Source organism: Gracilinanus agilis, chromosome 4 (genome assembly GCF_016433145.1).
Source record: "Gracilinanus agilis isolate LMUSP501 chromosome 4, AgileGrace, whole genome shotgun sequence".
Taxonomy (NCBI): domain Eukaryota; kingdom Metazoa; phylum Chordata; class Mammalia; order Didelphimorphia; family Didelphidae; genus Gracilinanus; species Gracilinanus agilis.
The window spans coordinates 404448921-404464448 of record NC_058133.1 but is presented as its reverse complement, the minus strand read 5'-3'; the positions used below and the strand labels follow the sequence as shown (position 1 = coordinate 404464448).

The 15528-nt window shown below is 39.1% G+C and overlaps 1 protein-coding gene across 1 annotated transcript; it reads right to left on the bottom strand.

Annotated features, from left to right (window-relative positions):
- Positions 1 to 236: 236 nt before the first annotated feature.
- On the bottom strand, positions 237 to 1091 carry STX11 (syntaxin 11). Its single transcript, XM_044676483.1, has one exon. It carries the CDS (start codon positions 1089 to 1091, stop codon positions 237 to 239), a length of 855 nt encoding a protein of 284 aa, XP_044532418.1.
- Between the last annotated feature and the right edge of the window lie 14437 nt (positions 1092 to 15528).

The following is a 15528-nucleotide window of genomic DNA, read 5'->3' as shown; positions in this document are numbered from 1 at the left end:
TTGTAGAGAGTAGATGGAATTGAATATTTCAGCCCAACTTTCTGCTGCTGCTGTTGCTGCTGCTTCCCTTTGAGAGATACAAAGACCATCTCTGAGGTCCCGTGAGGAAGGTCAAGCTCACTTTTTATTCTGGACCCTGTCATTTAAGAGTTCTGATCAAAATGTGCTCATTCAGCATATTCTAGTCACAGTCAGATGGTGGTGATGGGCACCCAGGGGTTCCAGTCACGTCCGTCTCAGTGGCAGCACCGACAGCAAAGTGTCCAGCAAGGATTCCTCTTCTTGTACTCCACCGCTTTCTTCACATAAGCTTTTGCCTCTCCGGTGTAACTCTGGGTCTTTTCCACGTTCATCTCTATGACGTTCAGGGTGTCCCCCTGCTCCTCCACGAGCACAGCCATCTGGAGAAAAAGGCCATACACGTCCCGGATCCGGCTTTCCAACTTCACCAGCTCCTTGTGCCGGCTCTCGATCTCGTTCAGGGCCGACCTGGCCCCTTTCACATCGGACAGGAGGTTCTCCGAGAAGACGTCCCACTTGCCTTCCTCGCACATCTCCTCTATCTGCGCTCTGGACACATCTTTGCCCATGATCTCCAACTGCCGCTGGATCCGGATCTTGCAGTTCTCTCTCTGGTTCATCTCGACTTGGTTGTAGTCTTGCATGGCCTGCTGGAAGGTCCAAGTGACCGCGTTGTACTGGGCCTTGGCGATTCGGGCCATGGCGGAATTGGCGCCGTGCTTCAGCTCGGCTACCTCGCAGAAAGTTTTCATGGTCTGGAGCTTCTTGTGGATGGCTTCTCCCCGGGTTTTGATGTCCTTGGCAATGGAGTTGGTGTCCCGCTTAATGCTGCTGAGGCGGCGCATGGAGGTGAGGAAGCGGACGTTCTGCTTGCCCAAGCGCTTGACGTCCACGACTAACAGGTGATTCTCTGTCTGGATGTCTTGGATGTCTTTGTACAAAGATTCCAGGATGTGATCCGTCTCGAATATGATGTTCTCCCGGGAATCGTGCCTTGTATCAGCCTCATTAGGAAACCGTTGGTCATACTGCTGGGATAATTCCAGCAACTCTGGGAGCCGGTCTTTCATCTTGCCTGCAAATGGAGAGAATGCAGAATGGGATGAGTTCGGCAACAGTTTCATACTTTGAAGAGTTCCTTCAGTGATCGACAAATGCTTGGAGAGGGGCAACAATGAATAATAATAACAATAATAATAAATAATAATAGTAATAGTAATAATAACTCATACCTACATAGTGCTTCAGTGTTTCAAAGGACTGTCTTCATCACCCCACAAGAGGGAGGTAGCACCTGTGTTATTCATCCTAATTTTAATATGAAGAAAGTGGGGTCTTGGGGAGGTGACTGATCTGTTCAGGATCTTACAGCTAGTATATAAGACTGTAAGGAGACATAGGTATCTCCACTCCAAGGACAGGGGGTTGGGTGGCACAATGGATAGAGATATGGACTTGAAGTCAGGAAAACCTGAATTTGAATCCTGCCTCAGACCCTTGACCTTAGGCAAGTCACATAATCTTTCTGAATCTCTAATTCCTTATCTGCAAAATGGGGATGATAAAAGCTGGGCTATTGTGAGGACTGAATGAGAGATAACATATGCAAAGAACTTTGCAAGCCTTAAAGGTCTAGCTATAGTAGAAAGAATGATAATAGATATTATGATTCTATAACACAGAATAATATTCTATATTATAATAATATTATTCATTACCAGTATTCTAGTCCTGGCTTCACTGTTTCCTATTTGTCTTGGAAAACTTGGTTTTCTCCTCTGCAAATATGGATATCTACCCTTCACTGGGTAATTGTGAGGAAGCAAATGAGATACCATTCTCATGTGAAAGAACTTTGAAAATTCTACAGCAATATGTATATATGTGTGTGTGTGCGTATGTACATATACATATACATGGAGAGACCGAGTTTCTGGGGTTCATAATGATATGTATGAAGAAGAGACTCCCTTAGTTCTCCTACACGATTTCTTATGGGGGATAATCAGTATACTGACAACAGCTGCTGGCTTCAGATCCTTTTTATTTTGTGGAATATTGAGACAAACATAAATATTGTTGTCAACCACATCCAAAAACAGATGTAGTCTGAGCCTCTCTGTGTCTGGAGTTGAATGCTGCATTTCTGCACAAGTGGTACTTATCAACAATTTGCAAGTTCAGATTTCAATAGGAAATTGCTCTCTTCACATTTTGCCTTAATAATAAATGGAAATAATCTAAACCAAGAAAATCAAAAGGAATACAGTCTTTTTTTTTTCCTTTTAAACCCTTACCTTCCACCTTGGAATCAATACTGTGTATTGGTTCTAAGGCAGAAGAGCAGTAAGGGCTAGGCAATGGGGGTCAAGTGACTTGCCCAGGGTCACACAGCTAGGAAGTGTCTGAGGCCAGTTTTGAACCCAGGACCTCCTGTCTTTAGGTCTGGCTCTCAATTCACTGAGCCACTCAGATGCCCCCCCTCCCAACCCTCATCCCCCACCCAGTGCAGTCTTTTTTAACAAGCATGACCTGAAGAGGCACTTGATCAAATCACAAACATTCAATCATTCAACATTTAAGAACTGACTATATACTTGTTCTTATTCATTTTTCAGTCATTTCCAACTCTTCATGACTCCATATGGGGTTTTCTTGAAAAGATTCTGGAGTGATTTGCCATTTTCTTCTCCAGCTCATTTTACAGATGAGGAAACTGAGGGAAATAGGGTTAAGTGACTTTCAGGGTCATACAGCTAGTAAGTATCTGAGGTGAAATTTGAACTCAGGAAGATTAATACTCTTGAGTTCAGATCCAGCACTCACTTCATTAAGCCCCCTACCTGCTCCAACTATGCAAGGCACTATTGATGGGTCTGATGAGAGTAATTAAAAAGTAAAAGAGGCATATCCCCTCCATTTAAGTAGTTTACATTCTAGGAAGATTTTTTAAAAAATACTCATACATACCCACATACATACACAAACAAGAAGGAGCAGTGAGGTATAAAGGGAAAGTATGCTGTATTCAGAGACAGAACTCCCAAATATCAATTCTGTTGTTTATTACCTATAAGATTTTAGACATTATAATTTTCTGGACCTAATTTCCTCATCTGTACAATAAAGAGATTAGAATCAGCCTCCGAAGTCTCTTCCAGCTCTAAACATATGATACTTTGATACAAATTAAAATGTAGGGGCAGCTCTGGATTGAGAGGCAGGCTGAGAGATGGGTTCAAATCTAGCCTCAGACACTTCCTAGATGTGTGATCTTAGGAAAGTCACTTAACCCCCATTGCCTAGCCCTTACTGCTCTTCTGCCTTAGAACCAATACACAGTATTGATTCTAAGATAGAAAGTAAGAGTTAAAAAAAATAAGATGTAACAAATCAGACACTTTACAATTCAATCAAGTAATGATTCATTGTTATCTGATCTTATCCTTTCTGATACTCAGTCTGTGAATTCATACAGGCCATGTATCTACCATGCCTGAAACATACTTCCTTCTTCTTCATTGGTTTATTGAAATCCTTCTTTCCCTTTAAGACCAAGTCCGTGTTCTTCTTGCACAATGAAAATTTCTCCCATCTCCTAATTTAAAATGATTGGATCCGCCTAAATTTTTCTTGTGTCATTTTAACTATATCTCTCCTTTACTCCCCTTACATTCATACTTGCTACCATTCCATAGGATCCTAAAATCTGGAACTATAAGGGGTCTTAGAGATTATCTTGTTCAAATGCCTCGTTTTACAGATGGCATATTCTCCCACTATATCATAAGCTCCTCGAGGACTGGACAGTCACTTGTCATCTTCATAGCTCTCAGTATTACAGAAGGGGGGTACATGATGATATCAAATAAGAAGGAGCAAGATCTTCAAAATGGGCTGAATAAAGGCAGGCTTCATGGATAAAGTGATAAAATGGGGAGGATGTTAATCAGTAAAGGCAGGGGTTGGATAGGAGTAGTGAGATGGAGAGAGCATTTCAAATATAAAAAATAGCACAGATACAGAGGTAGGAAAGTGTTCAATGTGCTCTATAATTGGGAAAAGTCCAATCTGACTCCAGGTTATGGTATGCGATAAGGAATAGTGTAAAAAACACTAGAATTCTCTTAGCTGAGTACCAGTAACAGCCTGTGATGTGTCTACAAATCTGAGAGTTTAAAGTAATAATTAAACTTGCCTTAATATGGTTGAATAGTTGTTAACTTTGAGACCACTTTCAGCTTCTTCCTTGATGGTCCATTTCATAACATTCTGTGGTGGAGTGAAATCCTTATCTAGTAAGATTTCTATTCCTTTGCATCAATGAAACTGATGTCCTTGCTTTACAAGGCCAGAGGACATGCCCCTACATCTAGTTTTGTTTCCAGTGGAGACAGGAAGCCCCTAATGCTTTTGTTTGACCTGTAGTACCATTTGCTAAAAGTTCTGACAATATGGGTCCTGCAGGGATTTTCATAGCCTCAAGTATGGGCTTGTATCTCTGGAATTTGGACTCTAACTTCCAGTTAGCTGGAGCAGGAAGTAGGGTACTTCTCAGATTGTTATTCAAGGTAGGAGACCTCAGTCTGCCAATCTCACAATTTAAAGGCCCCAACTACAGTTAAATTGTTTCTTAGCAACATTAATGAGGTGCTAGGTGGCTATATTTAGTGAGAAGAGCAGAACAGAAGAAAAAGTATCTCTGAATCCTTCTACTACCATGGCCATTATTGATAGAAATTGAATTGAAAGGTCTTGCCCCATGGCTCCAGTTTTCAATGTCATTGGTTATCTTGATTACAAATATAGCTTTGGCTGGTAACCACATAGCACTATTGATAAACAAAATAGTAGGCTGCCCTTCTGGTGTGAAGCAAGTGGGTAGAGGCAGTGAAAGGTTCTGATACCCAAACTATCAGATCCAAATTCTCTTGCATGTGTGTGGTTTTTTGTTTGTTTGTTTTGTTTTTTTGTCTGAAATGCTTACCCTTAGCATTATTCCTTAAGGAACCTCTTAGGGAACTATGGCTTTAACCAAGTAAAGGCTGGGCCCCTCCTCTGTTGTTCTCCTGTGATGTCCTAAAAGCTCATTGTGCTGTGATAATGACCCTATGTTCTTGAAAGCTGTGCCACTATAGGACCTCATTTTTAGCAGGTCCTACCAATCCGAAAAGCCTTTGGAGACAGGTTGTATATCTGCTTCCTAATGACCAGCCTGGCTGAATTTGGAGAAGTCCATCTGGTGATGAATTGTTTAGTCACAACTCGTCAAGACCATCTGATGGTAAGGCAGCAGCAGTTTTTAAAATGTTTTGGTCTCAGGGATCCTTTACACTCTTTAAAAATTATTAAGATTTCCCTCTCCCTCAAAGTGGTTTTATGGATTAGATATGTCAATCTTGACCCCACTAGAAACTTAAATGTCTTCATATTATAATGAAAATTGTTTTGACTTTACAGATCTCCTGAAATAGTCTTAGAGAACTCCCTTCCAAGGCTCCCCAGGGCATTCTGAGAACTGTTGTACTAAGATATAGAAGGCTTATCATCCAGAAGACTAAATCAGAAATCTTGGATATATTGACTTAAGGCAAGGTTATGACTAATTAGATGAAATATTAACAAGGATTAATTTATCTGATTAATAATTGCCATCTTCTCTTATAGAATATAGTGCTAGGGAAATAAAATAAGAGCTTCATATGTTTTGCGAGGAGGGGTAAAATTAGGGAATGGGACTGTATTGTTTTCTATGATTAATGGTAGACTAATTTCGAAAGTTATAGGAATAGGGGCAGCTAGGTGGCTCAGAGCCAAGCCCAGAGATGGGAGTTCTTGGATTCAAAAATCTAGTCTCAGACACTTCCTAACCATGTGTCCTTGGGAAAGTCACTTAACTCCCATTACCTAGCACTTACCATTCTTCTGACTTGGTACCAATACACAGTATTGATTCTAAGACAGAAGGGAAGGGCTAAAAGTTATAGGAAACTCACTGCCTCCCTACAGGGTATACTAGAACACAGGTACAACAGAATCCTAATAATACTGAGATAGAGCTCATTCTCCTGGAATTCCTCAATCTTTATATTCCATCAAAATTTACCAATCCTATCCTATCACCAATGAGTCTTTCTCTCTGTTTCCCTATTTCTGTCAGTGGTATCATCATTGTCCCAATCATTCAGGTTCTAATAGCACCTTTTCTGACACTTCATTTCTCTTTATTTCTCATTTCCAGACATTATTATTTTTGTATTAGTCCTGGGAAACATTATGTGTATCCATTTCTTCTTTCTTATTCACACTACCACTAATCAACATTCTACATTGAGGTTGTTGTTTTTTTCTTTTTTACTTTCTTAAAAGATCTCCATGATTTCTTCAACCCACCCTGAACAGACCTCCTACACTTCAGTGGTTCTGTGATCTGAGTGACGGGGATTCCTTCTCACAGAAAGTCTTCAGGGAAAGGCTAGAAGAGAGCTGGCCAATGATGTAACTAAGAGAATCCCTGTTCCAGTATTGGTTGGACAAGATGGTCTCTGAAATTCTTTTGAGATTCTTTAATTCATTTGTTCACACCATTTCCCTTAGCTAGAATTATTCCCTGCTCCTTTTAATTAATCTTAATATCCTGCATTTCAGTTATGGCTATGAGTAGATGCTAACCCAAGGTACGCCATGAATAGGTGGTAGTTTCAAGGCACCCATAATTGAAGAGAACCCAGGCTACAATAATTGCATGACTCACTACTTTGTCTGGAGCTGGGGTTCCTAATCTCTTTAATGACAAAGGCCCCTTTGGTAGTCTGGTGAAGCCTATGAACTCTACTTTAAATGCACAAAATGAAATTCATAAGATTACCAAGGAAACCAACTATATTGAAATAAAGATATGATTTGTTTCCCTTTCAAGTTCATGAACCCCCAGGAAGTCTTTCTGTGGCCTCCTTTGGGGCCTGTGGACTCCAGTTTAAGAACCTTTGGATTAGAGTATAACATTTTTAAACAGAGGGCTTTGTGACACACTTCACTGATACTTAGAAGCTGTGGCTAGCACAGTACTACGTAGTTGGCCTTCATATAATGACAAAATTAACAAATGTTAATATTTCTCATTTCTTTCAAAATTTCCCTGTCATTATTTTCCACTTCTCCATTCCATACTATACCTAGAGATCCTGAATAGCTTTAGGCAATAATTGTACTTTCCTATCACTTTTGCTCGTGAACATATGATAAACCATGCTATTATTTGGGAATGTTTCTTATAAAGAGCTATCATATAAAGAAATATGAATTTTGCTTCAATTAACAGTATTTAAATATGTTGGTTTGCTCATTCCAGGAAAGGGTAAGTATGGGTAGATGGATGAATCTTCCATAACTGTCAATTTAAAAAGATATATTTTTCTTTTTATTAGAGAATCTTTCTCTTCATATTTCATGTAAATCAGATATAGAATCAGAAATGGGTTGTTAGATTTAGAAGGGACTAGAAGAGAGAATCTAGCCTCAGGATACTTAATCTGGGATCCATGAACCTCTAAGGCCTCCATAGATAGATTTCAAGGGGTCTATAAACTTGGGAAGGAAAAAAAAATTCATCTTAATATTCACTTACCTCTAACTGAATTTTTTTTAACCCTTACCTTCCATCTTAGAATCAATATTGATTCTAAGACAGAAGAATGGTAAGGGTTAGGCAATGGAAGGTAAGTGACTTGCCCAGGGTCCCATTGTTTAGAAGTATCTGAGGACAGTTTTGAATCCAGGTCTCTTGGCCTGGCTCTCAATCTACTGAGTCATGTAGAGCTGACCCCACTTCTAACTGAAATTTAAAATTTCCTTCAATTACAAAAACATACCCATACTTTCCAAGATGGGGTCCGTAGATTTTACCCAACTGCCTAAAGAGTCCATTGACACAAAAATCATTAAGAATTTCTGAAATCTCAGATTTCACAGATTTCTACGACTGAGGCTCAGAGAGAGATGAAGTTACTTGCATCCTAGAAAAGCTAGGATGTAGCAGAGTTAGATTAAGAATGCAGATTTCCTTACATCTAAGCAAATGTTATGCCGTAAGACCCTAAGAATTTAATAGATGCTTTCAAGAATTGCAAAGGAAAAAGGGGGGAAAAACTCAAGACTGTTTGGGAACAATCTCTTCAAGAACAACAAAAACATAAGTCATGAGATTTTAACACATCTGACCATTGTTTTAAACATACCCCAAAATCTAGTCTTCATACTTTCCGTGAAGATGTATAAATGTGTTTCTTATTTATCTTTAATAAAGTCTCTAAACATTATTCAATTTCACCAACACTAAATTGTTCAAATAAAATAAAATAAAAAACTCAAGGAAACTGTGATCTAAGCCACAAATGGATCCTATGTTTAATATTCCATGATGCTGTTTTTTTTATTTGCTTAACAAAACCAGTCCATGGGAATATCCTAGAAAGAAAAGGGGGTTAATATATTTGCTACTGGTAATTCAAATAAAAGAATTAATTTAACAAAACTAATGAATTAGAAATCTTGTAAAATACTCCTATCTCCAAGCTAATTGTTTAGCAATCCAGATATGACTCAGGAGATTTCAGTCATTTTTTCAGAACCTAAAAATGCAAAGCTCACTAGGTTTCCTAATAAAAGAGTGTCCATAGGTCCCTTCAACTATATCACTCGGGTGCTCTAAGGATGCTACTAAATAGTTATAAGCCTGCTGAGGGCAAAGGTTCTATCAGTTACTTCTTTGATAGATTCATATAATTTCTATTTTTTCTTTATTTAAAGATATTTCCCCCCAATTATATGTAATAAAATAACACCTTTCAACATATGTTTTCTGAAATTATAGGATCCAAATTGTTTCCCTCTCCACCCCAACCCCCCAGTCCTGGATATGGTAGACAATTAGATTCATATAATTTCAATCCAACTAAACAGTTCATTCAGTTCAAATGAAGACAGCTACTGAAGCAATGGATAAAGTACTGGTCTGCAAGTCAGGAAAAACTGAGGTCAAATCTAGCTTTAGACACTCACTCTTTGACTTCCCTCTGAGCAAATTACTTAACCACTATCTGCCTTAGTTTTCTCAATTGTAAAATGGGGATAATAAAATAAAAATCCCCAGTGGTATAATAATTGGAAATCACTTAGGACAGTGCCTGACCGATAGTAGGAACTTAATAAATGCTTATTCCCTTCCCTTTCCCTTCTGAACTGTACCTGCCTAGAAATGGCTTCTACAGTCTCCCTGACAAGTATACATTCAATTTCAGTTTATTTATAACTGTCTATTAATGATGGGGACCTCACTGCCTCTGAGGCAGCCCAATTTTGTACCTTCGATGTCATCTACTGCTTTAAACATAGGTCTTCTCAGTAAATAGCAACTTTTTCTATAAATAGAACTTTTAGTGTCCTCATCTCTTAAGTAACTTGGGATTTTGGAGAATGGGGAGAGATTTCCAAATAGGACAAAGCCCCGCAGTGTGCCAGTGTGATGAGCTGGAGTCACATTATAAATAAGAATTTCTGAGGATCATAGCAGTAGAATTGCAAAGAGATCATGTAGTATAATTTGCCACTTTGTAGGTGAGGAAGCCAAATACTGGAGAAGGGAAGTGACTTGGCTAAGATGACACAGGTACTAAGTACCAGAGCTGTCATTCAAACAGAGACCTTAATAAGCACATGTCTCACACTTTGCTAACAACGGTCTTCTATTGGCTTGCTCACAGTTTGGTCTCATGTTCATTTAAAAGATACCTAGTTTTTTTCCCGGGTTAAGATGGCAGCAGAGTAAAAAGCAGCTGCTTGACCTCTCCAAACCCATGCATATAGGACTCCTCAAGAAGACATAAAAACAAATCCAGACGAATGAAGGGACCCCACAACAGGACGCAGCATTGGAGGTACGTGAAATCGGGGCATTTCCATGCTATAAGCGGGCAAACTAGCTCTCACTAAAACGCGAGCTGAGCAACTCCCTCCCCCCCACACACACCACCTACAGTGCCAAAGCCAGTGCAAAAGAGTTAGAGCAAGTTTGGGGCACCCATTAAGTCCTTGGCAGCTACCCGGGGTCACCAGGGCCTAATCCTGAGAGCAGCAAGACTTAAGACCCCAAGAAGCTAAAGAATGCACGGACTTTGAACACAGATCCTGAGTGCAGGCACAGTCAGGGATTCTGAGCACAGGCACAGACCTTGGGTGGGGACCCAGAGCAGACAGGTGCATGACTGTGGAAGCAGTGCCCTGAGGCTATTAAAGGAGCTTCGGACAGAGGAACAGGCAAGGGGACCACCAGGAGGCTTGACCCTGACAACAACTAGACCTGAGACCTCAGGAGTCTAAAGAGTGCAGATAGACTCTGGGCGTGAGGATAAAGCTGAGAGGGCACTAGCCAGACACAGGAACCCCAGAAGAGAAAGATCAACAAGAAGAAATCTTTTAACACTCGACAACTTTTACACAGAGAAAATCCAGATAACAGAGCAAACAGCAGAGGAGAACAAACAAATAATCATAACCAAACCTTCCCAAAATAATAAAAACTGGTCACAAGCTATTGAAGAGTTCAAATCTGAGATGATAAGAAAGATGGAAGAGATCCGGCAAGAAAATAACAATTTATAAGGCAGAATTTCACAATTGGAAAGTGAGGCAAGTAAACTGAAGACCGGAAATGACAAGATTGAAAAGGAAAACCAGTCTCTAAAGGCTAGAATTGGGCAATTCGAAAAAGATGCCCCCAAATCAAAAGAATTCATAAGCAAATTGGAGACCAAAATCAAACAGCTGGAAAACAGGATAAAAGATAGCTAATAGATATAAAAGCTATCAAGTCACTTAACTCCCATTGCCTAGCCCTTACCACTCTTCTGCCTTGGAACCAATACACAATATTGATTCTAAGAGGGAAGGTGAGGGTTTAAAAAATAAAGATATCTAAGAGAAAATGTTTTTTTGTTTTTTGTTGGGTTTTTTTTTGCCTGAGCAATATGTATTTATGAGAGGGAATTGGTAATAGATCCTTTTATTTCTTTAGCTACAAAAATCATGAGGTTACATTTTCAGCTAATAGAGTGTTTCTATAGAGCCATTTGGCAAAGCCAGGGCCTAGGCAGCTACAGTAGACCTCCAGGCTTGTGGAGTCAGAAAAACTTAGATTCAAATCTGGCCTCAGACACTTTCTAGCTGTGTGACACTGGGCAAGTCACTTAACCCTGTTTACCTCAATTTCCTCGTCTGTCGAATGACCTGGAGAAGGAAATGGCAAACCATTCTGGTATCTTTGCTAAGAAAACCCAAAATGGGGTCACAAAGAGTTAGACACAACTGAGAAATGACTGAACAAGACTCATGGTATTCATGATGACTTCACAGGCAGTTTAGAAATAACTTTCTTATTCAGGTTCCTACTTAAACAATGGGCCCTTTGTGAGCTGACAGAAATTCTAAACTTATTTTGACAAATGTTTTAGAGACCAAGCGCCCAAACTGCAAACTGTGTGGAGAAGGGGAGGGGAGCAGCCCAAACTCTGGTGAACTCTGTGCTAGGGTAATGGCAGACTTGCCCACAAAGAAGGCTCTGAGTGCCCTGCTCTGGCACCCATGCTAGATGTTCACCAACATGGTTCTATAAGATCCCTTACTTTCTATCTAGGCACCCAACTATTTATAAAGATTTTTAATCTTATAAATTAAACTGGTGATTTTCAAAAAAGTATTAACTAATAAATATTTTTCTTCCCTCCAAATCTTCTCGTTTTTCTTTCTTTTTCTTTTTTTAAACTCGTACCTTCTATCATAGAATCAATACTGTGTATTGGTTCCATGGCAGAAGAGCACTAAGATCTGGGCAATGAGGGTTAAGCGATTTGCCCAGGACCACAAGGCTAGGAAGTGTCTGAGGCCACATTTGAATATAGGCTCATGTTGTTATTTCTACAAAACCACATTAAGAAGTGATTATTACAACATTCAATCCTGGCAGTGACTAAGCTGCAGTTTAACAGCATCCATTGAACAATCTCTGGAGGCAAAGATTCTTTGTGGTTACATATTACTGACCAAAGATAATCATGGTAAGTTACAGCAAGATAGAATTAGGCAAGTATTTCCTTGTCATTCTACGTGAAAGTGCTGCTCTGGTGCTTTGCCATGGTATTGAGGTGGTCCTAGATTCTCAAAGACAGTGCCAGCGGTACAAGGTCTGGCAGATTCTACCTTGTTGGAAAAAAATTTGAATATGTGTCCATGATGGACTAAATGACTTTTTGTCTGAAGACCAACTTCAGAGTCTTTTCCAGAGGGGTGGCCAGAAGACAGTGAACCATTTAAACAACAGGAATTCATTAAATGATCCAATAAGATGGTGGGGGTTTCAGAGCAATCCAGAGGAGCAGAAAATCCTTCAAACATTATAGTTGACTTCAGAAAAACAGGGTGGTACTTATTCTATGATGTTAATTTTAATATGTACATTAAAATGATGATATAATGATGATTCAGTTTTATATGCAATCTTTTTTTGTTCTTTGTGTATTTTTGAAATCATACAAAACATTTTTAAAATCTTCATATTTGTCAAGACTTAGCATCAAGATCATGACTGATTTATGGAAAAGGCTAAGAATCCAGGGAGGATTCTCATATCCAAATCCTGACCTCATCCTGTTTCTTCCCCTTGCTCAGGTCAAATTGTGCTACTCAGAGTATGCTGTAGGTATCCAGGACTTTTCCAAATCCATGCTTTTTGTTCATGCTGCTGCCTATGCCTGCAATATCTCTAGCACTTCACATAGTACCTGGCACAGAGTAGGTACTATTATATTTTGTATTATTTATTTATTTGTTTGTTTGTTTTTAAAACCCTTACCTTCCATCTTGGAGTCAATACTGTGTATTGGCTCCAAGGCAGAAGAGTGGTAAGGGTAGGCAATGGGGGGTCAAGTGACTTGTCCAGGGTCACACAACTGGGAAGTGTCTGAGGCCAGGTTTGAACCCAGGACTTCCAGTCTCTAGGCCTGGCTCTCAATCCACTGAGCTACCCAGCTGCCCCCTAGGTGCTATTATATTGACTCCACTCCAATTCTTCCTTTTAAAATTTTGCCCATATTCAAGATTCATTTCTGATGCCACTCCTTTCCCCACTGTTGCTTCATTCTGGTATCAGGATGACTCTCATTGTCTGAAGGCTGTGCCAACAATGCAAACTTTGGTCAATCCTACCAGACTGAAAAGGCTTCAAACCCCTCCCAGGGACCAACTGTAAATGTCCTTTAAGAATCAGCCTAATTAAATAATGAAAGGTTCATCCTCAGCAGAGGATTTGATTTGATTTGTTTTCTTTAATCACAAGAATTCATGAAGGTGCAGAAGACTTTAGATCTACATCCATCACTGGAAAGACTCCCCACAATGATAAAGCATGGCCCATTGGAATACCGGAATATGTATGGAATTCAAGAAGTAGTAATAGAGGGGACATTCTAAAACTAGAAATGACTACCTGAAATCATGATCATTTACAGATGAGGGACATGAGGGAGAGAGAAGTTTTAAAAATGACTTACCCAAGGTCACAAAGATATTAAGTCTGATTGAATATATATATATGTAAAAGTGTATGTGTGGGATGCAGAGAGTAAAGTTATTAGAGTGAATATGATCTCTCAGGAGGAAGAAGAGCAGAGGGTCAAGGCTTGGGACATCTCTCTAGGCTCTTCCACTTTTGAACTGTACTGAACTTTCACAAACTAAAAAACAAGTATTACTGCATTTATATTTGATTTGAATCTAGCAAGGTATGTCAAGCCATATACTGAGTGGATAATTCAGACAAAGAAGCCAAATGTCTGTGGAATAAAAAAGGGTGGGAATTGAATTACTGGGTCCAAAAGAAAAATACATTGTCTCTTCTTTCAAGTTTACGATCAATATAAGATATGCAATATTTTTAAGCAAGATAAATCAATGGAATTTCCAGAATCATCAGAAGACTATTCAGTTGTTTCAGTCATGTCCAACCCTTGGTGATCCCATTTAAGGTTTTCTTGGCAAAGGAACTAGAGCAATTTGCCATTTCCTTCTCTAGATCATTCTATAAATGAAGAAACTGAGGCAAAAAGGGTTAAGCAACTGGCCCAGGCTCACACAGCTAGGAAGTATCTGAGGCCAGATTTGAACTCAGGTCTTCCTGATTCCAGGCCCAGAGACCTATTCATTATGCCACCTAGTTGCCTCCAAAGACTTACTCTACAAATAACAAGAGTTAAAGGAAGCCCATTGTACTTTCTAGAGCAATCTTTTGTCATTGATGTTATGGTCATGAATCAGCTAATACATCTAAACTATATCACAGTTATTCATTATCTTAGAGGATTATTTTTGGCTATTTTTTTCATGTAAAGTAATAGCAGTAGCACTTGATATTTTAAAAAACTCTTTAAGGTTTCTAAAGACCCTCTAAGGAAGAGACAGCTAAGTGGCTCAGTGGACTGAGAGCCAGGCCTTAGGATGGGAAGTCTTTGGTTCAAATCTGGCCTCAAATACTTCTTAGCTATGGCCCTGGGCCAGTCACTTAATGCCTATTGTCTAGAGTCTTACCACTCTTCCCCCTTGGCACCAATACACAGTACTGATTCTAAGACAGAAAGTAAGACTTTGTTTTTTTAAAGACCTTACATTGTAGAGATTACTGTCTCAATTATACAGGTGAGGAAATGGAAGTTTATAAAATTTAAGTGATTTACCTATGGTCACACAGCTTTCAAATGTCAGGTAAGATTGAATTTAGGTCTCTCCCAACTGCAAGTTTACTGATCTTTTCCACTACTCTATATATCTAGTTTCTCAATATAAAATCTGTCTAGCATTATAAAGGAATATATTCCACAGTGTTATTAGTGAATTTTCCAAATAACTGAAAACCTGCCTTTCAGACAAAAACTTTTTAAAATTTGAACTATTTTGATGGAATCTTTCTAAATTAAATTGACTGTTTTCCTGCCTTCTTTAACAAAGGATACTAAGAATAATTTACTCTTTTTTGGATGCCTCAGATTCATTAATATTAAAATTGATCACTTTATTATGGAGTAATGCAATTCTGTGTCTTTCAAATTTTTTCTGCCTCACTTCATGATATGAAGGTTGTAGAAATGCCTACCTCCAATAGATCTCTTCCTTTTACCTCTAATTGGTTACTTCTACTCAGCCAGAGGTTGGGAAACAAGAAAATCAGGCTTGTTTGTTATTGTAGTTATATTTAACTATGTCAATAAGCTCTTAGGAATAAAGAGCACAACTGTGGGTCTAATTCTTTGTGGCCATTATTTTAGGATTCAGAGACATTTTCCATGTACATCGTATTAGGGGCCCTGTTCTAGAGGATGGACATTGTTGGGCATTTGACTATTAATTAGAATGGAATTTTAGAGTTCAAAAGAACTTTAGACGGAACTTAGTTTGATTCAATTC